Genomic DNA, 24,297 nt, shown 5'->3' with positions numbered 1-24,297 from the left:
GTTTATAAGGGCAAACAGTGAGCAGGGCATGCTTCCCTCCAACTTGTCTCTACCCCCAAGGGGACATTGTTTATGGAACAGTGTTTTATATGATCATACATTTTTTCTTTTTTTTTTGAGATGGAGTCTCCCTCTGTCACCCAGGCTGGAATGCAGTGGCATAATCTCGGCTCACTGCAAACTCTACCTTCTGGGTTCAAGCAATTCTCATGCCTCAGCCTCCCGAGTAGCTGGGATTACAGGTGTGCACTACCATGCCTGGTTAATTTTTGTATTTTTAGTAGAGATGGAGTTTCATCATGTTTGTCAGGCTGGTCTCGAACTCATGACCTCAGGTGATCCGCCCACCTCAGCCTCCCAAAATGCTGGGATTACAGGCATGAGCCACTGCACCTGACCCTTTTTGTATTTTGAAACTTAATTGGAATGTTATTGCTAGCAGTAGATAAATTCTTTATTCTTTTTGTTGCAATTTAAAAAGAGCTCACTACTTCATTCGGTTTGATTTCTGTTATAAACTTGGAGTCAAGTGTGTTAGTTTACATTTTGAGGCATCTAATTTTATATGCACAATTTAACATACAAATTTGGTTTACTTTCAACTTTTATGGGATACATTTCCTCTGTAAAAGAGGATCTCTATTGGCTGGGCATGTGGCTCATGCCTATAATCCCAGCACTTTGGGAGGCTGAGGCAGGCAGATCACGAGGTCAGGAATTCGAGACCAGCCTGGCCAACATAGTGAAACCCTGCCTCTACTAAAAATACAAAAATTAGCTGAGTGTGGTGGCACACACCTATAGTCCCAGCTACTTGGGAGGCTGAGGCAGGAGAATCACTTGAACCCGGGAGGCAGAGGTTTCAGTGAGCTGAGATGGCACCATTGCACTCCAGCCTGGGTGACAGAGCAAGACTGTCTCAAAAAACAAAAACAAGAACAAAAACAAACAAACAAAAAGGATCTCTATCTATATTCTGCTTATGACCTTTGGTTTGAACAATCAAAGCAAAGTCAAATCAAACTTTGGTTTGAGTCATCAGATGGTAGGCATGCATGTGCGAGTGCACGTGTTTGTGCGCGTGTGTGAATGAATGAATTCACTGGCACACAAAGAGCTTTATCTGAGTTGGTTCGTGAATGCTAAGAGGTTGTGTAATGATATTGCAGTTATTGATATTCTGACATACATGGTTGCCAACAGATACTTCCTGATTGTTGCAGAAGCATACTCCAGGCGGTTCTTGACTAAAAAGAGTTGGCTCTGTGCCTTACAATTCTTTTTCCTATCTCTGCATGTTCTTAATTATGTACCTTGGAGCTGATTTTTTTTTTTTTTTAGACGGAGTTTCACTCTGTCACCTAGGCTGGAGTGCAGTGGTGTGATGTTGGCTCACTGCAACCTCTGCCTCCCAGGTTCAAGTGATTCTCCTGCCTCAGCCTCCCAAGTAGCTGGGATTACAGGTACCTGCCACCACTCCTGGCTAATTTTTGTATTTTTAGTAGAGACGGGGTTTCACCATGTTGGCCAGGCTGGTCTCGAACTCCTGACCTCAGGATGATCCACCCACTTCAGCCTCCCAAAATGCTGGGATTACAGGCGTGAGCCACCGCACCTGGCCTGGAGCGGATTTTTAGATTGTTAACTCGGTTTGTTCAAGTTATAGCCCTAAACTGCATTGATTTATTCTGACTCCACCTACATTCTTCCCCCCACCAACAAATGGGAAGGAAATGAAGAAATGAGATGAATTACTTATATTTCTTCTTTTGTTCCTCCACAGAGTGTTACTCTTCTCCAGAAATTTATTCAGCTCAGTAGTTCAATAGCACAGGAGATACTTTGAAAAGCAAATGGAGTTTAAGAATGTAATGTTCATTGTCTTTAGTCTTAGCAAAACAATAGATAATTTATTAATTTTAATGTTATTAAATAATAGTGTTGTAATTTTACAGGTTTCAAAAGAAATTTTATTCATTTAATCACAACAGTAGAAGTAACAAAATTATTTTGCAAAAAACTGGCAAAATAAAATCACTCATAATCCTATTCACTTTAATTCAGCCATTATTATCATTTTAATGTATTTTATCCTAGTGTGGCTTCCTACGTAGATTTTTGCATAGTTTTCACCAGAGTGCAATCCCATTTTATATCCTGTTTTCCACCTAACACAAAATAATTATATATTGCTGTATATGCCAGCATTGAAAATGCATGCAATGTATTCTTATTAATGTGATATAATTTAATCACCCTCCACAACTGAATATTTTGATTCTTTTCTTTATTCCATTGTAGTCAATAAGCTACAAACATTTTTTATACATATAACGTGTCTACATTTTTTTTTTTTTTTGAGACAGGCTCACTCTGTTGCCCAGGCTGGAGTGCCGTGGCATGGTCTTGGCTTAGTGCAGCCTCTGACTCCCAGGTTCAAGTGACTGTCCTGCCTCAGCCTCCCAAGTACCTGGGATTACGGGCATGTTCCACCACACCTGGATAATTTTTGTATTTTTAGTAGAGCTAGGGTTTTACCATGTTGGTCAGGCTGGTCTCGAACTCCTGACCTCAAGTGATCTGCCCACTTTAGCCTCCCAAAGTGGTGGGATTACAGGTGTGAGCCACCGTGCCCAGCCTCTTTTCTACATTTTTAGTTGCTATCTGGATTATATCATTATTATTGGTTCCCAGATGTGGATAAAAGGGCATGAGTGTTTTTATGCTTTTTGATTCATATTGCCCAATTGTTTTCAAAAGGACTGTAGGAATTTGCACTAGCAATCTGTAAATGTTTTACTATACTTTTTGCCAAAGTTAGATATTCTCTCTCTCAATATACTTACATATATTTGCTTGTTTACTAGGTTAGAAGTGGCACTTTGTTATTCTTTTATTTTACATTTATTTTATTACTAGAGAGTATTATAAATTCCCCATGTATTTGCTTACTAGATGTGAGTTATTTGTTTATATCCTTTGGCTATTTATTTGATGCTAAATTTTTTTATTTTTATTTTTATTTTTTGTAGAGATGGGATCTCACTATGTTACCCAGGCTCATCTCAAATTCCTGGCCTCAGCTGATCCTCCAGCTTTAGCTTCCTAAAGTGTTGAGATTACAGGCATGAACCACTGTGCCTGGCCTGATGCTTAATTTTCTTCTAGCAATTTTATGAGCTACACTTACTTTATATATATTTTTTGAGACAGGGTCTCACTCTGTCACCCAGGCTGGAGTACAGTGGCATCACCTCAGCTCACTGCAACCTCAGCCTCCCAGGCTCAAGCCATCCTCCTAGCTCAGCCTCTCGAGTAGCTGGGACTACAGGTGCATGCCACCACACCAAGCTAGTTTTTGTATTTTTTTTAAGAGACAGGGTTTCGCCATGTTGCCCAGGCTAGTCTCAAATTCCTGAGCTGAAGCCATCTGCCCAGCTCGGCCTCCCAAAGTGTTGGGATTACGGCAGTGAGTCACTGTGCCTGGCCAGGAGCTACACTTACAATAGTGATATTAACACCTTGTTTTTATTTACTAAAAATATTGTTTGCTTACCTTATTCATTAATCAAGGTTTATTTTATTTTAGTGTAAATGAAAGAAAAATGAACACATAAAACTTTATTTTTAGCGGAGAGTTTCTTTTGAAACTACATTTGTTCCTTCAAGGCCTAATGATACTATGGTATTCTTCACTTTACGTGTATTTGGCAGCCAATAATACTTTAGGTAATAGAGATACCTGATAATGTTCTAATTTTGCAGGAAAAGAGGAGCTAAGTTTGTATCCAAGAGAGCAGATGATTTCAAAGAGAAGTTTCAACATAAACTTGGAAGAGTTTTAGATCCGTAAGTTAATGATTAACTTCAAATTGATAGTTTCTTTGCATAGAATTTAAAAAGTACTCTTGTGGTAACTGTTGGTGTGCCTATTAGATTCTATCTATTAAATAAGAAAATCAGTATTTTATTGTTAATCAGTTAATCTGTTAATGTCTATAGAATTTGGGATTCCAGGAAAGCAGTGAGTTCTCCAAAATGCAGAGGGCCCTGGAGAAGAGAGAGGGATAATTTTGCATAAAGCATTATTTGTGGGATATCAGAGATTTAACTTACTGTGTTTACGTTTTTCTTTGTCTTTCCTGTCTGTCTGTCTTGCTCTGTCTTTATACTTTGGTAATTTTGCTTTGAATGTGTTCTGTTTTTCCTTTGTAATTCTGGGCTTCTGAAAGAGGGTGAAAGCATTCAGTCATTGTTAATGCAAGTGGAAGATCAGACAAAAGATCTATTGGAGAACTTTTGTTTGATCTTCATAGTTTGGTTATGAGATAAAATATGGGCTACTAAGAACATATGGCAAACATATTTTAAATTCCAGAGATGCTATGTGGTGGGTATTTTAACTAAGGATTTGTTTTCTTTGATAGCATTGCAGAAACAATGAATGTTCCCCCAGACTACACATTTGGAGCTTGTCTCCGTCCTGAGGAGTATGGTAAATATACACACTTTCTCTGTAAAAAACCCCAAACAAACAGCAACAAAATCCCTGCAAAGTTACACAGTTAAGCTCACCATCTCCTTATTTCAAAAACTTCTAATTTTAAAGGCTTAAAATGTTGCATTAACATTAATGGGAAAATTATATAACAGAAATTTTTTTTTCATATTGTGTTTGAAATAGGTACAGTTGGAAGCCCTTGTAATGAGTACTGTAAGTGTAGTTAAGGCTTTGACTTTTATTTAAGAAAAATAAATATGGCTTATATTAAACAAGCCAAAGTGAAATGGAGCAGCTTTTTAATGAAGTCGGATATTGTCCTAGGTCCTAACTTCTCAAAGTGTGGTCTGCAGACTGCCAGTATTGGCATCCCCTGGGAGCATCTTAGAAATACAGAATCTCAGGCCCCGTCCCAGAATTATTGAATCAGAAACTGCATTTTTTTTTTTTTTTTTTTTGAGACGGAGTCTGGCTCTGTCGCCCGGGCTGGAGTGCAGTGGCCGGATCTCAGCTCACTGCAAGCTCCGCCTCCCGGGTTCACGCCATTCTCCTGCCTCAGCCTCCCGAGTAGCTGGGACTACAGGCGCCCGCCGCCTCGCCCGGCTAGTTTTTTGTATTTTTTAGTAGAGACGGGGTTTCACCGTGTTCGCCAGGATGGTCTCGATCTCCTGACCTCGTGATCCGCCCGTCTCGGCCTCCCAAAGTGCTGGGATTACAGGCTTGAGCCACCGCGCCCGGCCAGAAACTGCATTTTAACTGTATTTCCGAGTGAATTGTAAGCACATTCAAATATGAGAAAGCACTGTACTCTACAACCACATAATTAAGAACCACTCTTTTCCTACCAGCCAGCCAGCTAGTCAGTGAGTTAATCAGTCAATCAATACATAAAGTAGCAGAAGAAACTTACTTGTATTTTGTCTCTATTTCTAGGCAATCTAAATAGCAGATACCCAAAGGGAAAAATATGCTACAGCTTATCAGGATTGGGCTGTGTATCAGTGATTCTCAAAACATGGGCTGCAGACTACCTGCATTAAAATCATCCAGGGAGTTTATTAAATCTGCACATTCCTGGGACCCATGCCCTAGATATTCTGATTCAGTAGGTTCTTATATACACTAAGGTTTAAGAACCACTATGAAAAATGTTTTAGCTAAAGTCCACCCATTGATAAATAGAATAAATATTTATTGAGCTTTTGCAAGACAGTGGTTTGGAGCATCATTAATTACTACATTAGGAAATTGTATTTGGGTTCTGTTTTTACACAAACTACTAATGGATGCCTATCCATCTTAGAGGCTTTGATATCTTTTGAAGAGGGTAAGGGATGATTAGGAAACCATCAATTAGCTTGAAAAAGAAGTAGGTAATCATGGTAAATTCTGCCTGTTTGAGGGCAAGCTTCATGCTGGTGGGTGCTGTGTCGTGCTGTCTGTTGGATCCTCAGGGTCCAGCACATAGGACATCTTTCACCAATATTTATAGCATGAATTGATGAATTAAAAGAATAAGAGAAAGCTGAGAGTCCTGGCAGGAAGATGGGAGGTGTGTGTAGGCTGGGGAAAATGAACAGAGGCAGGAGGTCTCCTCTGGTGATATCCACCAAGCTGCCACATCTGGAGCAGCATGGTCAACTCTAGTTGGGGTGTGGGTCAGGACTGTCTTAGTTAATGGAGCTATGAAGGGAGGCAGGCCTCCAGTGCTGGTGGTGGCATGAGTGGAAGCAAGGCTGAGAAATGGGAACTTGGTATGCAGACTGACAGCCAACTGGAAACTTACATAGGAGAGAGTAGATAATTTGAGTTTGATTTTTACAAGGCTCTCCCAGTTTAGTCAGTTTCAAGGCACGCTGAGTGGTCCCCACCTGAACTCAGCCCTAGCTTTCAGATCCTCAGCATTGTAGACAAATGGCCAAGAAGTAGTCAAGCAAGGACTTCACTGTCTAAGGAAAATAATTTACAGCTGAGTGCGGTTGGTGATGTCCACACAAAATTCATTTTTTTAGATTTTCTTCTTGAGCAGAGAGGTAACATAAAACAGAAATATTAATTTTTATCAATTAATTTATGTACTTTTCTTTATAGTACATAAGGATTTTCTGACATGCTGCATAATCATGTCAGAGTTAGATGATCCTTTCATTCACAGAGGTTGCTAGATCTCTCTCACTCTCTTTTTTTAAAAGATAGAAATAATATAGAAAGACTTTAAACTTATGTAAAAAACTTTTTTCTGTCTTCAATAGGAGTTGGTGATCTCATCCATAATAGACTTCCGGGTGAATATCTTCGAGGCAAGGATAGACAGCGAGCCCTAATTGCAGCAGTTCAGCATCACTTGAAGAAAGTTAATTACCAAAAATTTGACACTTTGTTGGCAGCCTTCAGGCACTATGACAAGGCCAGTAATGGGGGAGAGCTTTTTGGTAATGCATGGGCTTACAGATCCCAGCAGTTTGATGTAGATCAGGGGTCAGCAAACTATAGCCTGTGGGCCAAATCCGGCCCACTGTTTGTTTGCATAAGTAAAGTTTTACTGGAACACAATCATGCCTGTGTTGTTTTTAGTATTGTCTGTGGCTGCTTTTGCACTATGAATGCAGAGTTAGGTAGTAGCAACAAAAACTATATGACCTTCAAAACCTAAAATATTTACTATTTGCCCCTTAACAGAAGACGTTTGCTGACCCCTTTTGTAGATTATTGGTTGTCAAAGTGTGGTTCCACTACCACCATCATCATCACGTGGGAACTTGTTAGAAACGCACATTACAAGGCCCATTTCAGAAAATACTGAGTTTAGGAACTCTGGGGTGGGGCCCAGCAATTTTAGCAAGCACTCTAGTGATTCTGATGCACATTCAAGTTTGAGAATCACTGTTACGGATTATTAAACTGCAGTGTGCTGGGAGTGAGGGGCAGTGGGTAGCACTAGGGATCCCTGGGGAAGACTTGACAATCTATACCTAAATCTGCATTTGCACACAGAGTACCTGCATTCTAGGTCCAAGTCAAGCTTAGAATGTCTTTTCCGTGGGAGCACGGTGTGGCTTTAGTTTTGAGAGTATGAGATATTCAGTGTTCAAGCTACCCTAAATTTTATTGTTTGAGAAAATCAGATCAATCTAGGGCTACGTAGTTACCTCGCACCATTTTAGGCCATCATAGAATTGCTTTTACCAAGTTGCACTGCCTTTAGCTTATGCTAAGGAGCACTATAAGAAACTGCCATTGAAACTTGGTATATTTTTTGTTAGTATGCCCATGAGGCTTTTATTTTGGTCAGATGCATCCTCTTTATAAGCAACTCAGTCTTGACAAAGGAAATAATTGCACTTCATCTAAGTATCTGACGACTGGTTTTTATCTCATGGATAGCATATATTTTGTATTGATTATGCACACCTTTTTACTTTGGTTACCAGGAAGCTTGGAGCCAACTCAATAAATAGTGGTAGTGACATGAATAAGAGAAACTGTCACAATACGTAGTGCCCTGCTTTTAAGAATTTTTCATTTTAAATGTAATTAAAGAAAAGATGATCATCTTAATAGCTGTTGATTATCTAAGTAAATCACCAGGCACATTCCTTATGATAAATTAAGCAGGGAGGAAATTACTGAGAATTATTTAATGCTGATATGCCTTATATATATATAAATTATATATATATATTTTATATATATATATATATATTTTGAAATGAAGTCTCCCTCTTGTTCCCCAGGCTGGAGTGCAATGGCATGATCTTGGCTCACTGCAACCTCTGCCTCCTGGGTTCAAGGGATTCTCCTGCTCCAGCCTCCCAAGTAGCTGGGATTACAGGCGCCCACCACCACGCCCAGCTAATTTTGTATTTTTAGTAGAGACGGGGTTTCACCATGTTGGCCAGGCCGGTCTTGAACTCCTGACCTCAGGTGATCTGCCTGCCTCGGCCTCCCAAAGTGTTGGGATTACAGGCGTGAGCCACTGCGCCCGGCCTTGATATACTTTTTAAATTGTTAATATGCACAATGTAGCATTCAGTGTCCATAAGGAGCTTTTTTTCTGAAAGGGTAATAAGATGTGGGTCTAGTACAGCTGTAGGTTAATTTTTGATTATTTAAATCTTATATTATTGGGTGCCACATTTAATTTAATGGAAAAACAAAACACCACGGAGCAAATAAACTATGATTTTCCAAATGAATCTTCTTGGCTTATGAAATTAATTCTGTTATTTATTGAATACTCATAGTACATCAAGCATTATTCCAGATAATGTGTAGACATTCCATATAGGGAACGGAAAATCTAGAGGAAGAGTTACACATGGGGTAGCAGTAGTGTGCTAGAATTGGCTTGGGAGAGCATACTGTTCAGTTTGCAGGAAGCTTACAAGCCAGTTGACAACACAATGGTAGCTAGAAATTACCATGATGAGAGTATGAACACCATGGAAAGCAGCACCTGCTACAAATCAGGGCTTTCTTCCACCACACTGCCAAAGAGCCAGTTGTTGAACATATGTAACACAACACTGAAGTAGAGTGAGGCCCAGGTACTATGATAAACTCAGAATTGCAATCAGGGATTTTGGCTCCTAGCTATCATAGACTATGTAATTCATAACAGATGTTCTTAGCAATGCAAGTCAGCTGATGATTTTCTCTTTTAATTAATTGTCTAATTAAGCATGTGTAGATTTGTGCTCACTTAAGCAGCACATTTGTTGTCAATATGTAAACATTGTTAACTTAAAACTAGAATAGTTTCCTAAAATACATTTTGCTCCCAGGTTATAGGGGTCTCAGTTAAGTCCAATAATTGTGTATAGTCCTTGTTTTTGGAGGGGCTGCATGAGGTCAGTAAGTCCAACTTCCTGTCTGTCCATGCCACCAGCTGATGGTATTTGCTCCCCTTGTGGAATGACTGCACTGGGGCTGGGGAAGATACCCAAAGTTGTTCAGTGTGGAGGTGCAGTAACTAGGGTCATTCTCTGCTGTTTCCAATAGATTTCTCGGGAAAGTTGAGGTGGATGTCTTTTAAATTGTGGTCAGAACTGCCTGGCAGTCAGTTAAAACTAAGATGTCACCAACGGTTTGAGAGAGCTGCACCAAGGCATTTTCCCTTATGATGCAGTGTTCAGGAGTGGGCTGGAAATCAGAATATCATGGTGTCCCTCGCCCCCCTGAACATCCTGGTGTTCTCTCTCCAAGAGCTTGGTTGCTGCTCTCCCCCTATTGCTACAAAATCAGGGTATCTCATTCCAGTAGCTATAACTTCACCTTTTTCGTATTTATCTCCTATTTTCACCTAGAACCTTTGTCTGGAAAGGTCAGGCATAAAAGAGAATAAAACAGATCTCTGGAACTTTTCTAAGAAATCCCTGGTCCCTGTTATACCTGACCTTTACAAACAAAAGGTCTAGGTGAAAATAGAGAATATGGGCTGGGCATGGTGGCTCACGCCTGTAATCCCAGCACTTTGGGAGGCTGATCACCTGAGGTCATGAGTTCGAGACCATACTGACCAACATGGTGAAACCCCATCTCTACTAAAAATACAAAAATTAGCCGGGTATGGTGGCACATGCCTGTAATCCTAGCTACTCGGGAAGCTGACGCAGGAGATTGCTTGAACTTGGGATGCGGAGGTTGCAGTGAGCTGAGATCATACCACTGTACTCCAGCCTAGGCGACAAAGTGAGACTCCATCTAAAAAAAAAAAAAAAAAAAAGAAAATAGAGAATATGATTGGGAAAAAAGTGAAGTTACAACTACTGGGATGGAACATACTGATTTTATTTTATTATTTTATTTTATTTTAGAGATGGGGGTCTCACTCTGTTGCTCAGGTTGGAGTGCAGTGGCACCATCATAGCTCACTGCAGCCTTGAACTCTGAGCCATAAGTGATCCTTCTGCCTCAGCCTCCCATGTTGCTGGGGTTACAGATGTAAGCTACTGCTCCCAGCTCTCATGCTGATTTTTGAGAGATATACTCAACCAAGTGGTTATTATCCTATGATCAAGGACTGTCAACCCAACAAGAAAATCAGGTGGCTGAAATAGAATTAACTTTGAACCTCCTAGAATCCTTTTTATGCCTGGTTGCTACCAAAAGGGTGGACCAACCCTACTGGCACGGAATTGCTGTTAGGGGGAGAAAAGATGCACCATGTCCAGGAATGGTCATGGCAGTAACCCCAATTTTCAAAAGAAGTCTTTATAACCCCTGTCCCTTTTATTCGGATTATTATTCAGGAAGCAGCTGAGATAGAATGAGTCCTTTCTGGGGACAGCTGCATTGAGTGACCAAACAGCTTTACTAAAATGTGGGCACCAGGAGCTGGTTGAGAAGGCCATTCCAATGCTCAGTAATACCATATGACAACGGATGGTAGGGAGTAAGAAAGGTTCATTGAATACCTTGACTGATAGCTCATTGCTGAATAGCTTTTGTGCTGCTATAGGGTGCACCCCACTGACAGACTGAAAATGTTCCAGAAAGCAAAATGTGTAACCCAGATTAACTTAACTTTATGGGTCCTACTGCTGGGACTAGAGCCATCTGATTGGACTGGAACGGCAATTCCATAATTTGAATAAGTGTCAATATTGGTGTGGCACCACTGATAGCTCTGAGGGGGGAGGGGTCAGAAGTTCACTATAGTCAGTCTGTCAGGAGCATGAGGGAGATCCCTATGTGGGATGTGTCCTCTCTCACCACGAGACAAATGAGTCAACTTCTGGCAGTCACAAGTTTGGCATGTCGTGGTGGCTTCTGCATTAGAAGCATAGAGTCCTTTGCCTTGTGCCCTGTGCGTAATGGGGGTCTGTTGCCACGTATGTACAGGCAGCAATGTTGGCAATCTGCATGGTTCAGGCTTCATCAGCAACTTGATTCCCATTATTGCCATGCTTATGGTGAGTATCTACATGAACTACCCAGATAGTTCAATCACTAGCCATAATTTTTATCCTGTAGTTTGCAGTCCCTTAAGGGGGTGTCTTCAATCTGCTAGTCTATTGTTTTCCAAGTGGCAAATCAAACAGGTAGGCCACAGTCAACAGCCCGAGAGTCAGTAAAAATATAACAGGTTTATCAAGGGGAGTATTGGCCAGAGCCGTGAGAATGGCCTTTAGTTTAGCTCAGTGAAGACCACCAGGTTTCAGCTTAGCCAAATTATAAGTGAACCAGGCGCAGGCATTTAGAGGAGGTTCTGTGAATTGAGGGCCCTCTTGAGCCAGTGGCTTTGCTTCAGGTGACAGAGTGTTGAATAAGTTTTGTTTTTTTATTTCTAAGGGATCACTTCTCAACTGAGTGTTGTGGCTCACATCTACAATTCTAGCATTTTGGGAGGCTGAGGCAGGAGGATAGTTTGAGGCTGGGAGTTTGAAACTGGCCTGGGTAACATAGTGAGACCCCATCTCTATAAGTAAACAAAAATAATTAGCCAGGAGGGGTAGTGCCAGCTACTCGGTAGGCTGAGGCAGGAGGATCACCTGAGCCCAGGAGTTTGAGGCTACAGTGAATTATGATCATGCCACTGCACTCCAGCCTGGACAACAGATTGAAGCCTGTCTCAGGAGCAGCAGCAGCAATAACAACAACAAAAATATTGCTACCCTTTTACATGTAAAGCTGAGATGTTACTGGAGTTGGGGTGGCTGTGTTCTTCAATATGCCATTTCCATTTGACATAGAGGCTTGTTTGCTCCTTTTTCATTCTGTTAGTCATTGAGTCCAAGTTGGCCCACCTCAAAATGATTATCGGCTGGCGAGTCAGAAGGCCTCCATGGGTCTAGTGTTCGGTTTCCAGAAGAGCTCAGTGACAGGCTAGTAGCCGCTTTTCAAAACAGGTCTACCTGGTAACTAAGTTAGGGAGGCGATGAGTTCTAAACTTCATGGTGCACCTCCAAGTGAAGGTTGCCTTTCTTTTCCAGAGGCTCTAATTGGCAAAACCACCGGTTGTAGACTCATAACTCAAAGGAGTCATTAGGGCTGTGGGGTCCCAAAGGTACTAACAATTGTCTATACATGGCTCTTCTTGATCAGGATAATCCCCTCTGTCACGTATGAACATTCACTATACAGACATGGAAAACATCAATACCAATTAAACATTCAGCCTGGGAAGCCATAGCAATAATACATTGTTATCTTTAATTCGTCTCTGCAACCTCTGCCCAAACCCCATTAATAGAATTCGGACATCCCTCCCTACCACCCTCTCCCAGGACTGGCTATGATGACGATTTCCGGAACTGTATCCAAACCATAAAAATGTAAGAATCTCACCCCACTGAACAGATGCATCCCTCTTGAAGACCTGGAGCCCTTGGTCCTACTTCTAATCATCTTTCTTCCTAAAGCAGTTGAGATCAGAGCTTGTGGGAGGGAGGGATTAATGGCTTTGCACCAGTAAATAAGAAATATTTACTTTGATTTTGAGTGGCGTGATGGTGGCATGGTAGCTCCATGAAACAAACCACCAGTGTCCTCAGTGTGCACAAAGCCCTGCGTATTAGGCAGTAAGTTATCATTGACAGCATCTGTTTCAGTTTTGGAGGTCTCTTGATTCAACGACCACATCCCACATTGCTTTTCAGCTAGGGATGAGTGTGGGTTTGCATTTTGGTTGTAGTAGAGACTTTTGTTTGTTTGTTTTTGAGACGGAGTTTCGCTCTTGTTGCCCAGTCTGGAGTGCAATGGTGTGATCTCGGCTCACTGCAACCTCTGCCTCCTGGGTTCAAGCGATTCTCCTGCCTCAGCCTCCTGAGTAGCTAGGATTACAGGCATGCGCCACCATGCCTGGCTAATTTTGTATTTTCAGTAGAGACAGGGTTTCTCCATGTTGGTCAGGCTTCCAAAGTGCTGGGATTACAGGCGTGAGCCACTGCACCTGGCCTGTAGTAGAAACTTTTATAAAGGAGTCTACTTTAATCCAGGGCATTTGCAGCTCTATTGTCAAGACCATATGTTTTAAGTTCTCATTCTGTTTGAATACAAGGGTTAAGTAGGGAAGTTTTCCAGGGTCTGACTGCAAGAATTTATAATTCATCAAGTCAGTTTCTCATTCTCCAGGGGATTGCCTCCATCAGCATTGTAAATCCAGTCCTGGGCAGTAAGAGCTTAAATACTATGCAGTGACTCATTTATGATTTCTCTTGGGAGTTATTTCCTCTCAGGGAAGTCTCTTCGTGGGGGCCAAAGCTCCCCTATAGCAGCCAGAATCCACTGCAGAAACAAACAAGAAAACTGGGACCTTGCCATCATCTCTGAATGGGTTTAAGGTTGGCTTGATAGACTGTAGGAGGGGCTGAGTGCTAAGATGTCCCAGTTGTTAACATTCTTCCTTAACAAGCATTGTGTGCTCTGCCCCTTCATCTCCCAAGTGAATCAGCCAGTTTCTGCTGAGAGCCCTTATACCTTTCCCTCTGTTCATACTCAGTGTGGGTACTTCTGCCTTTAAATGCTGTCTGAAAAGAGATGAGACTTTTTCCCTCCACCCTCCTCCCCCTACTTACCAGGATGAATCTTTGTGTTACTTGTTACAGTGGGGCTGACCATCAGACTGGGAGCCTGTCCCTCTTGCCCATAGGAGTGTTATCAAAACCAGACAACTGTCTTTGAACCCACCTCCGTGAACTTGTCCTGCAACTATCTCCCCAATTTCTCCTCAATAACAGGCAGTGAAATGAAGGACCATTTACTGCCGGGTGAAAACACAGAAGGTGTTAAAAACTTTGTAAGGATAAACAATTGTAGAGAGCTGTCAAAAGTACACACCCATTGGTCACATGAAACGTCAAGCCCTTATCATGGTAACACTGCTCTACCACGGTCTAAACAGCATATTTGACTCCTCTTCTGTGAAAATTGGGACAAATTTGAATGTATGTGATGAAACAGATTTTTTCTTAAACTAAATAATGTTGCCCACTCTGCTCTTGAAGACAACTCCCATTTTCTGTTCTTTTGCTTCCTGTGTAACAGAAGGGAGATGGGATGATCGATAAAGCCGAGCTGCGGGAAGCTTGTGACCAGGCCAACTTGAGTTTAGATGACAAGCTCCTGGACCAGCTATTTGACTACTGTGATGTGGATAATGATGGCTTCATTAACTATCTGGAATTTGCAAATTTTCTTAACTGGAAAGACAAAATGCTTCTTAAAGAGTATGAAGAGAGGGTCATTATTAAAGGTATTTAATTCTTGAAGGTTTGATGAATTATTTTTTCAAAATAATTGAAAGTTTATTATTATTATTTTTAATACAGACGAGGTCTCACTATGTTGCCCAGGCTGGTCTCAAACTCCTGGGTTCAAGGGATTCTCTTGCTTTGGCCTCCCAAAGGGCTGGGATTATTGGTGTGAGCCAGCATGCTTAGCCATTTACTGAATTCTTAAATGGACTTCTGTATTTTAATTTTGCTAGGAGCTCAGCTATATTCAACTTTAATATTATATGAAAAATAAAAATATACACATATACATAGTGTTTATTTGCTTGTTTGTGCATAGACTATCTGTGGTAGTGTAGGAAAGAATCAATAACATTTATTATTTCCAGGAAGAGGCAGTTGGATGGCTGAGGGACAGGGTGGCAATGAGACTCACTTTTTAACCTATGTTTTTGTATCTTTTGAGTTTGGAACCATGTATTATTTATTCAAAAACATTAAAAGCACAAAACTTACACTGAAGCTCAAAATATGAAAGACAGTTTCTCAGAAACCTGTTTAAAAATGATTATCTGAGTAATTAGTTCCCTTTCCCCAGAAACACAGAATTTGACACAAAATTAGATTTTAAAAATTTTGTATAAAAAGGAAAAACAGCATAATCTTTACTTTTGATTCAAATATTATGATGTTGACGTCAAGCTTGCCTAACCCGTGGTTCAAGACAGCTTTGAATGCTGCCCGACACACATTTGTAAACTCTCTTAAAACGCTGTGAGTTTTTTTGCAGTTTTTTTTTCAGCTCATCAGCTGTCCTTACTGTTAATGTATTTTATGTGTGGCCCAAGACAAGTCTTCTTCTTCCAGTGAGGCCCAGGGAAGGCAAATGGTTGGATACCTCTGGCCTACATTTTATCTTCTTGTATCATTACATGTATAGATATACATATATACATACGTGTACATGTACATATTTTAAGCATGTGTAAAATAACACTGAACGTACTATATAAGGCTTTTTAAAATTTAGCTTTCACATTTCTCTTCTTCTTCTTTCTTTCTTTTTTTTTTTTTTTTTTTTTTTGACAGGGTCTTGCTCTGTTACCCAGGCTGGAGTGCAGTGGTGTGATCTCGGTTCACTGCACTCTCTGCCTCCCGGGCTCAAGTGATTCTTGTGCCTCAGCCTCCAGAGTAGCTGGGATTATGGGAGGTGCGTGCCACCATGCCTGGCTAATTTTTTTGTATTTTTAGCAGAGACAGGGTTTCACCATGTTGCCTAGGCTGGCCTTGAACTCCTGGCCTCAAGTGATCCTCCTGTCTTGGCCTCCCAAAGTGCTAGGATGACCGACATGAGCCAACATGCCCAGCCAGCTTTCATATTTCTAAGGAATGAAGAAATGCTTTTTTGGTTTCTATGAACTACATTTCAGTTCCCTCATGCTGATATATTATGATTTACTAAGCCATTTCTTCACTTTCTGAAATTTAGGCTGTTTCTAGATATTTTAAAAGTAGTATGCACAATGTTATAATGATCATATCTCAAAAAGCTTTTTATTTCTCATTTCTTATGACCGTTATTATTGTCTCAGAAGTAACTCTATTTTCATTTTGCTTTTCTAAATGATTTTACTGATTTGCAATTTTATCAGCTAAGTCTGTGAGGTTTTACTCCAATCTCACTACCATTGAGTGTTATGTCAAACATTCTTACATTCTTGTACTTCAGTTGGTTTATAATAATACCTCATTTGCCTTACCTTTTTTTTTTTTTTTTTTTTTTTTTGAGACAATGTCTCACTCTACTTGCCCAGGCTGGAGTGCAGTGGTGCAATCATAGCTGACTGCAGCCTTGAACTCCTGGGCTCAGGTGATTCTCCTGCCTCAGCCTCTTGAGTGGCTGTGTTGCCCATGCTGGTTGTAAACTCCTGACTTGAGGGATCTTCCCTCCTCGGCCTCCCAATATGCTGGGATTACAGGCATGAGCCACTGCACCCGGCCTACCCTAATTTTTGTATCTTAATTATTAGAGGTTCAACTTTTTAAAAAGATGTTTACATTTTTATTTCCTCTTGGGATGTCTCTTTTCTAAAAAGTGGAGATAACTACTATTTTCACTTTTACTCTTGAGTCATGCCTTTCTGTGAAGTCAAAACCAAATTTTGGTCTCTCCTGATGATGCGAGCCCTTATGGGTTAGCCTTTCTATTCTATCCACTAGGAAGGCATCAGAATCTTCCCTACCTAATGAAGCTTTTTATAGAAAACAGCTGTACTCCGACTCTTTCATAAACGGGCTGACAGAGCTTCCTTCTTGGCACAACTCATGAAGTAATGGTAGAACGAAAAGCTTATTTCAGACCAGATAATTCTTCGAATTGTTTCTGGTTTTTGGATCCTAATTTCTTCAGCCATTTTCAATAGAGTTTTTGAGGATTTTCATCTTGTATGATTTTAGGGTAGAAACTGTTAAGTTTGTGGTCACTAGGTCTAGAGGGGGCCCAGGAATGTTCTGCCAAAATTTTTCTGATACCAAATTCTATCTTACTGTTGACTTTTGAAGAAAAATGGGTAAGTAATCTTTCAATTTTTTTGAGAAATTCTTTTTCAAACTTTGTCCAGATTTCCACTTTTGGTGAGGGGGAGGATTAGAGGATCTGGAACGGTAGGCCTGAGCATTTTCATAGCAGCCGTTGGCAGGAACTGAGTGTGGGGAGAGGTGGGGTTGTGGGGAAGAATGCGTTCTTCAGAGAGGTAAGTCTTTTCTAGTTTGCCAGGGTATCCACCCTTCTCTAATACCAGCAGGCCACTTGCCTTTGCAACCCTTACTTGGGCTCCCCCAGAACCTTTAGAATTTTTCTGAAGATGGAAACACCACAGCGCTCTCTAGTGGTACATATGTAGTAACCAGATCGGAAAAAGATTGCAGGAATTTATTCCTAAATTTCAGAATTGACTCAGCAAAGCAAATCTGCAAAGGAGGACAGAGTCTTACAACTTCAGTTCTATCTCAGGGTTTTCTTTTGTACACTGACTTGTCAGGAATTAGTTGTAGAAACAGTTCTTGAGCTCATAGTGAGTTCTTATCATCTCGATGTTGTAATGCACGCTCCCCCCAGTCAAGTACGTGTGGAATTTTCAACTACAAGCATGTCTTGTCTTATTTCTCCCTAGGGCATAGTGCTAGGAAAAACTCTGTAGTTCAAGTTAAATATTAAAATATACTTTTTTTTTTTTTTTTTTTTTGAGACGAAGTCTCGCTCTTGTCCCTCAGGCTGGAGTGCAATGGCGTAATCTCGGCTCACTGCAACCTCCACCTCCCGGATTCAAGCAATTCTCCTGTCTCAGCCTCCCGAGTAGCTGGGATTACAGGCGCCCGCCACCACGTCCGGCTAATTTTTATATTTTTAGTAGAGACAGGGTTTCATCATGTTGGCCAGGCTGGTCTCGAACTCCTGACCTCAGGTGATCTGCCCCGCCCCCCCCCCCCCGGCCTCCCACAGTGTTGGGATTACAGGTGTGGGCCACCATGCCCGCCTGCTCTATTTTTTTTTTTTTTAAGAAAAGAAATGAATGGATTCTATGTTTACATTTGGTCTCTCATATTTCAAAGCTTTATTCTAGAATAAAGTGAGTAGAGTGGCAGAAGAAAACATTAGGCCATGTTCAGATTTCTTGGTGTATGACATTGGCCTGAACTTACTCTTCCACAGTTGGGTGTTGGGTCAGTGGAGGGGTCATGCCAGCTGTTTCCATTTGCAAGAGGAAACTAGATGGGAAAACTTATCCTGTTGCAGAGCAGCAAGCACTAAGTAGTAATGTATTCCTGCATTTTTTCTTTCCTTTTTTTTTTTTTCTTAAAGGTAGAAAACCAGATTGTGTAAACCCTACTGAGGCTAATGTTGAAGAACCTGAACCAGCTCTCCTCATAAAGCCAGAAGATATTGTCTTAAAAGAACCAGGGAGCACAGAAAAGACTCTTCAGACACTTCTGAGACCAAGTGATAAAGTTTCCAACTACTATAAGACAACTTCTTCTGAGATCAATGCAGTTGTAGGAGCCGTTCCTGCTACTTGTATGTCACTTATTTGTCAAGTTTTAAAAGCATCAACAAACGTGGAAGCAAACTGTCCTTTGTCCTTGCATTGTCCCCTGCCTTTCTCCTTAGACTAAGTTTCTTAAAGCCTTGTACCTTGCATTTAATTCGTATTCTAACTACCTGGGGAGGAGAGGCCCACATATAAATGTTGATTGAACTGAATTGCCAATGATGACCAAAGTAAAACGATTCTTTGCATATTAATGAAATGGAAACCATTATAGATCAGAACATCAAATGTTATACATCGTAGTAATTCAGATTCCACCAAGTATTAATATTAGATGATTTTAAAACCATATGATTCTTAGCTCCATACATATCTGCCTTCAAATATTTAAAGAGCTTTTACATAACATTTCTCTGCATATTCATTCCCCATGTTAGTTTGCTGGAGCTGCTATATCACAGCACCACAAACCGGTGTCTTAACAGAATTTTATGGTCTCACAGTTCTGGAGGCTTGAAATGCAAGGTGTCAGTAGGATTGGTTCCTCTGGTGGACTGTAAAGGAGAATCTGTCCATGCCTCTCCCCTGGTTTCTGATGATTTACTAGCAGTCTTTGGCACCACTTGGCTCCTTCAGCATCACCCTGATCTCTGCCTTCATCTTCACGTGGTGTTCTCCCCATTTTCATGTCTGTGTCCAAATTTCTCCGTTTTACAAGAACTCTAGCCATATTAGGTTAGGGGCCCACCATACTCCAGTGTGACGTCATCTTAATTAATTACACCTGAAATGACCTTATTTCCAAATAACGTCACACTCTGAGGTAGTGGAGGTTAGGACTTCACCATATATGTTTTGGGAGGAGACAATTCAACCTATAACATCCATATATCAATATGAAGCATGATGAATATTGGTGATTTAGAAAAACTATTTTATGTTGATCAAGATCACATCATTGGAATAAGGACATGACTGAGGATTTACATATTTTTCTCAACTGGATTTTTATAGACATGCTATATATTCTAGAGTAATGAAATCTTGTTACTCTCTTTACACTGTGTTGTCCAGTAGAAATAAAATTGAAGTCATCTGTGCATTTACAAACTTTTTAGCATTAAAGAAAATCATGCTGGGCATGGTGGCTCATGCCTGTAATCCCAGCACCTTGGGAGGCCAAGGTGGGAGGATCACTTGAGGTGAGGAGTTCAAGACCAGCCTGGGCAACATAGTGAGACTCTGTCTCTAGAAAAATTACAAAAATTACAAAAATTAGCTGGGCATGGTGGCAAACTCCTGTAGTCTCAGCAACCTGGGAGGCTGAGGTGGGAGGATCACTTGAGTCCAGGAGTTCAAGGCTGCAGTGAGCTGTGATCAGGCCACTGCATTCTAACCTGGGTGACAGAGTAAGACTCTGCCTCAAAAAAGAAAAAGAAAAAGAAAAAAAAAAAAAAAAGCCATGTTAAAAAAAAAAGAAACAGGTGAAATTTATTTTAATACTATATATATTCAAAATATTATTTCAATAACTAATCAATATAAAATTATTAAATATTTTGCTTTTTTGTACTAAGATGTTTGAATTTTACATTTGGATTACACCAAAATTCTTCCTAGCCACGTTTTAAGTGCTCAGTATGCACATGTGACTGGTGGCTGTATTACACAGCTTTGTTTTAGAATGTCGGTTTTCTTTCCTCATCAATGACCTAGGTTACCCCATTTGTGGAGTTCCAACCATTCGATCTGACATTCCTGCTCCCCGAATTCGTCGCATCAGTGACAGAACTAATTATGGTGAAGAAGGTAGTGCGTATTCACTATTATATCCTACCATCTTTGCCCAGAAAGGAGTGTTTGAAAGAGACTTCTTCAAGACCAGATCAAAAGAAGAGGTATAACATATGAGCATACAAAAATGGAAATGTTTTATCTATCAACGACTACTATTTTAGACTTTTCAAAACTTGGGTTTTTATATTTACAAAAGTCTACAGGATCCCCAAGTATAGGATTCTTGATGAATAATGCTCAACTTGGTTGTGACATCTGGTACAATTCTTGAGGTAGAATTTAGACTGTGATAGGAATAGTAAATTCATATTGTACATTCAATATGGTCCATGTAAAGAAGAAAAATATTTTTCTAAAACATTTGATACTATTCTAGTTGAGAAAAGGAACAGGATCAATCCCTTCCTTATGTAAGCATCCTGATGGCCTTGGGCCTCTAGAACTAAGAGTGGGCATGAAGATGGTCACTCTGCCACCCTTCTTGTCCACTGGTATCATATGTCTCAGATTATCTGTGACAAGCATTGATTTAAAATATTCTGTCTTGTTGCCACACCCCAGGTAGTCATACATCTGTCTTATTTATTTATTTATTTATTTATGACTCAGAAAACATGATGCCATATCCGAGATGATCCTCTTTGTAGATGGGTTATAAAGCCAGGGTTATACAACCGGCTAGGTCTGAATAGCCACTGGGGTGCTGAGGGCTAGAGATTTATAGCAGTGCTCAGTTAGACTAGCCTGTCTACATCTGTGCTTATGGAAAGCAGGTGTAATTCAGGGAGTACTTGCTTCTTCAGAACCTTCATAGCTGGAGCTAGAAATGATATAGGAAAAGACATACGATGCCTTCTCGGACTTCAGATGAAGGATTGATGGCTCGGAAACTTATTAAATACTAACCAAATTAATGGCAGACGCATTCCAGCAATTCTTTCACATGGAGGCAGGGCAGAGAGGAAGGGGAGACAGAGGCTGATGCCTGGCTCCAAAGGAGGAACCCGGTATCCTTCCTGCGGATCGAAGAAGAAAACCTCCTGATTGTGTTTTCACTTCCCTCAATCACTCTAAAAGGCCTATGAAATAGAACTTTAGGGTTTCCAAAAGAAACAGAAATCTCCTGCTTGTTTCATAATGCCTAAACATTCTTTTAACTAGGAAGTCATCCTTTATCCCACAATTCTAGGCAAAAAGTAAGAAGTCAAAGACCTGCTTGGAATAATAACGTTGACTTGAGGATGGATAGATTTCAGTAGACGTGTTAGGTAGTCAGCATACTACTGATAGAATGCCAAACCACTGGAGCAAAGTTTCCCAAGGAGTAGGGGAGAAAGCAGAGGAGAAGGTAGGGGATGCTCAAGACTGACTCAAACCATTCCGGAGCTCACTCTGCAGGGGCCTTTTTAAACTACCAGTGGGTGGGGAACTACCAGCTATGCATAGGGTATTGTGTTTTTGCTTTATAGCTGCAGTTGCTAGCAGCTCTGCTCTTCTGAATTTCAGAATTTGATTTGTATTTGAATAGTACTTAATTTGTATTTAATTACACTAATTTCCCACAAGGGTACATCATTTCTAGGGGATTTTTTAATTGTTGAGATTCTGTTTAATAAATGTATTCGGCAACTATTTTATTTCTTTGGCTATTCGCTGTCTAACCTTTTCATTCCCCTCCCCCCTTTTTTTTCCTGAATGCTTCATAGTAAATGCTTCTTCTTTTAAATTTAGTTTCATTTAAAAATTTTGTTTTCACATATTTTATTCCCACTACTAGTTCTTACTTTCTTTTCTGATATTTTTCTTAAGACATAAGAAGCATGTTTTTCCCCACCTTCATCTGTTTTAATAATTATCACTGTAGAGGGATTATTAGTAACCAAAGGTTGTTGGTTTTCAGTGTGCTCCGCTTTTAGTGTACTCTCTTAATCATGAGTACACTATCTGTCTGCCATTTGCACACGTAGTTAAAGTTCCAACAGGCCAGTTAGATACATTTTATAAATGTTCGTATTATAAAGAATATAAAACTTGGCCACGCCTAGTGGCTCATGCCTGTAATCCCAGCACTTTGGGAGGCTGAGGTGGGTGGATCATCTGAGGTCGGGAGTTCAAGACCAGCCTGGCCAGCATGGTGTAACTTCATCTCTACTAAAAATAGAAAAAAATTGACCAGGTGTGGTAGCACACACCTGTAATCCCAGCTACTCAGGAGGCTGATGCAGGAGAATCACTTGTACCCAGGAGGCAGAGGCTGCAGTGAGCCAAGATCACGCCACTGCACTCCAGCCTGGGCAACAGAGTGAGACTCTGTCTCAAAAATAAATAAATAAATAAATAAACAAACAAAACTAATGTTCAAGTGGCTTAGGTGACATACACAAGACCAAAATGACAATAAATGATTGAAATGAAACTCAAACCTAGCAAGTCTTCTTTACTTTTTTCACCCTTTTTACTTGAATTTTGCTACCTCTCCTTAAAATACTGAGACATTTAAAGTTGAAAGTAACTTTATATATTGGCTAGTGTATTTGAACACCCTCATGTTTATAATAACAAAATTATTTGTGAGCTGACAGCATTAGAATTTTGATATTTCCTTATTTTTTATATATATATATATATACACACAAGCACATGCACACACACAAATATATACACACACATACTTTTTTGGAAAAAAATCCATAGTCTTAGATATTATAAAGGTAGTTTTCATTACAAATTTTAAAACATATAAATAATGACCTATTTATTTTAAATGCCTTTTTCTAGATTGCAGAGATATTGTGTAACATTGGTGTCAAGCTTTCTGATGAAGAATTTGAAAATGTATGGAATCTTGCATCAAAAAAGCATCACAGAGGAGAAGTTTGTGTTGAGAACATCAGAAATGTTCTAGATGAGCTGCGGCATGCAGACAGGATCAAGTGTAAAACACCCATGTGATATTTTTGGACTTCCTTCATTCAAGCAAAAGAATTATTAACTGTGTTTATCTAAAATGTTCAGTCCATTCTGGCTTTAGCTATTACGTTAGAGTTCAGCAATCACAGTGGTAAGACTCATATGCCTGTATGTGTTGCTAATAAATTAGATTTTGGATTTTAAAATTTATTGTTTTCCATAAAGCACCTAAGAGCTTGACAAGTGATTGAAGGGTTAACATGCAGCCCCAGCGAAGACATAGTTCAGAATGATATTAGAAGTTTTGTAGGCCTAAGAATTCCATCCATTTTAGTGGGCCGTCCGAATTCGTAGTGTGATTTGTGATGCCAAGTTTAATTTTCTTTGTTGGTTAAGCCAACTTGGGCTGCAGTTTCTGTCACAGGTGATTAAAATGTCGTAACACACCAAGAGTAGAGAGATTCATGTTTGTGTAGTGGACTAAAAGCTGGCTCTTGTGCATGGAACTACAGGTGAATTTTTTTTTTTTTTTTTGAGACAGAGTCTCACTCTGTTGTCCAGGCTGGAGTGCAGTGGCGCAATGTTGGCTCACTGCAACTTTTACCTCCTGGGTTCAAGCGATTCTCCTGCCTCAGCTTCCTGAGTAGCTGGGACTATAGGCACCCGCCACCATGCCAGGCTAATTTTTCATATTTTTCATAGAGATGGGGTTTCACCGCGTTAGCCAGGCTGGTCTCGATCTCCTGACCTCGTGATCTGCCTCCCTCAGCCTCCCAAAGTGCTGGGATTACAGGCGTGAGCCACTGCGCCTGGCTACAGGTGAAAAATTTTAAGGAAAAAAAAAAAAAAAAGCAGTCTTAACTTC

At 40.3% G+C, this 24,297-nt stretch overlaps 1 protein-coding gene across 2 annotated transcripts in view; it reads left to right on the top strand.

The window, feature by feature from the left end:
- EFHB (EF-hand domain family member B) overlaps positions 1–23,638 on the top strand; it is a 62,107-nt gene extending 38,469 nt beyond the window's left edge. For both annotated transcript variants that reach the window (XM_025376850.1, XM_025376849.1), the window contains 7 exons: positions 3,766–3,849; positions 4,428–4,495; positions 6,754–6,908; positions 14,489–14,696; positions 18,539–18,751; positions 20,442–20,623; positions 23,301–23,638. In XM_025376850.1, the coding sequence (XP_025232635.1) occupies positions 3,766–3,849; positions 4,428–4,495; positions 6,754–6,908; positions 14,489–14,696; positions 18,539–18,751; positions 20,442–20,623; positions 23,301–23,474 (1,084 nt within the window). In that variant the 3' untranslated portion in view covers positions 23,475–23,638. The remainder of the gene's footprint in view (positions 1–3,765; positions 3,850–4,427; positions 4,496–6,753; positions 6,909–14,488; positions 14,697–18,538; positions 18,752–20,441; positions 20,624–23,300) is intronic.
- Positions 23,639–24,297: the final 659 nt, after the last annotated feature.

The sequence above is a fragment of the Theropithecus gelada genome, chromosome 2, assembly GCF_003255815.1.
Source record: "Theropithecus gelada isolate Dixy chromosome 2, Tgel_1.0, whole genome shotgun sequence".
Lineage (NCBI taxonomy): Eukaryota > Metazoa > Chordata > Mammalia > Primates > Cercopithecidae > Theropithecus > Theropithecus gelada.
The sequence above is the reverse complement of the archived record's forward strand: the minus strand, read 5'-3'. Positions and strand labels throughout refer to the sequence as shown.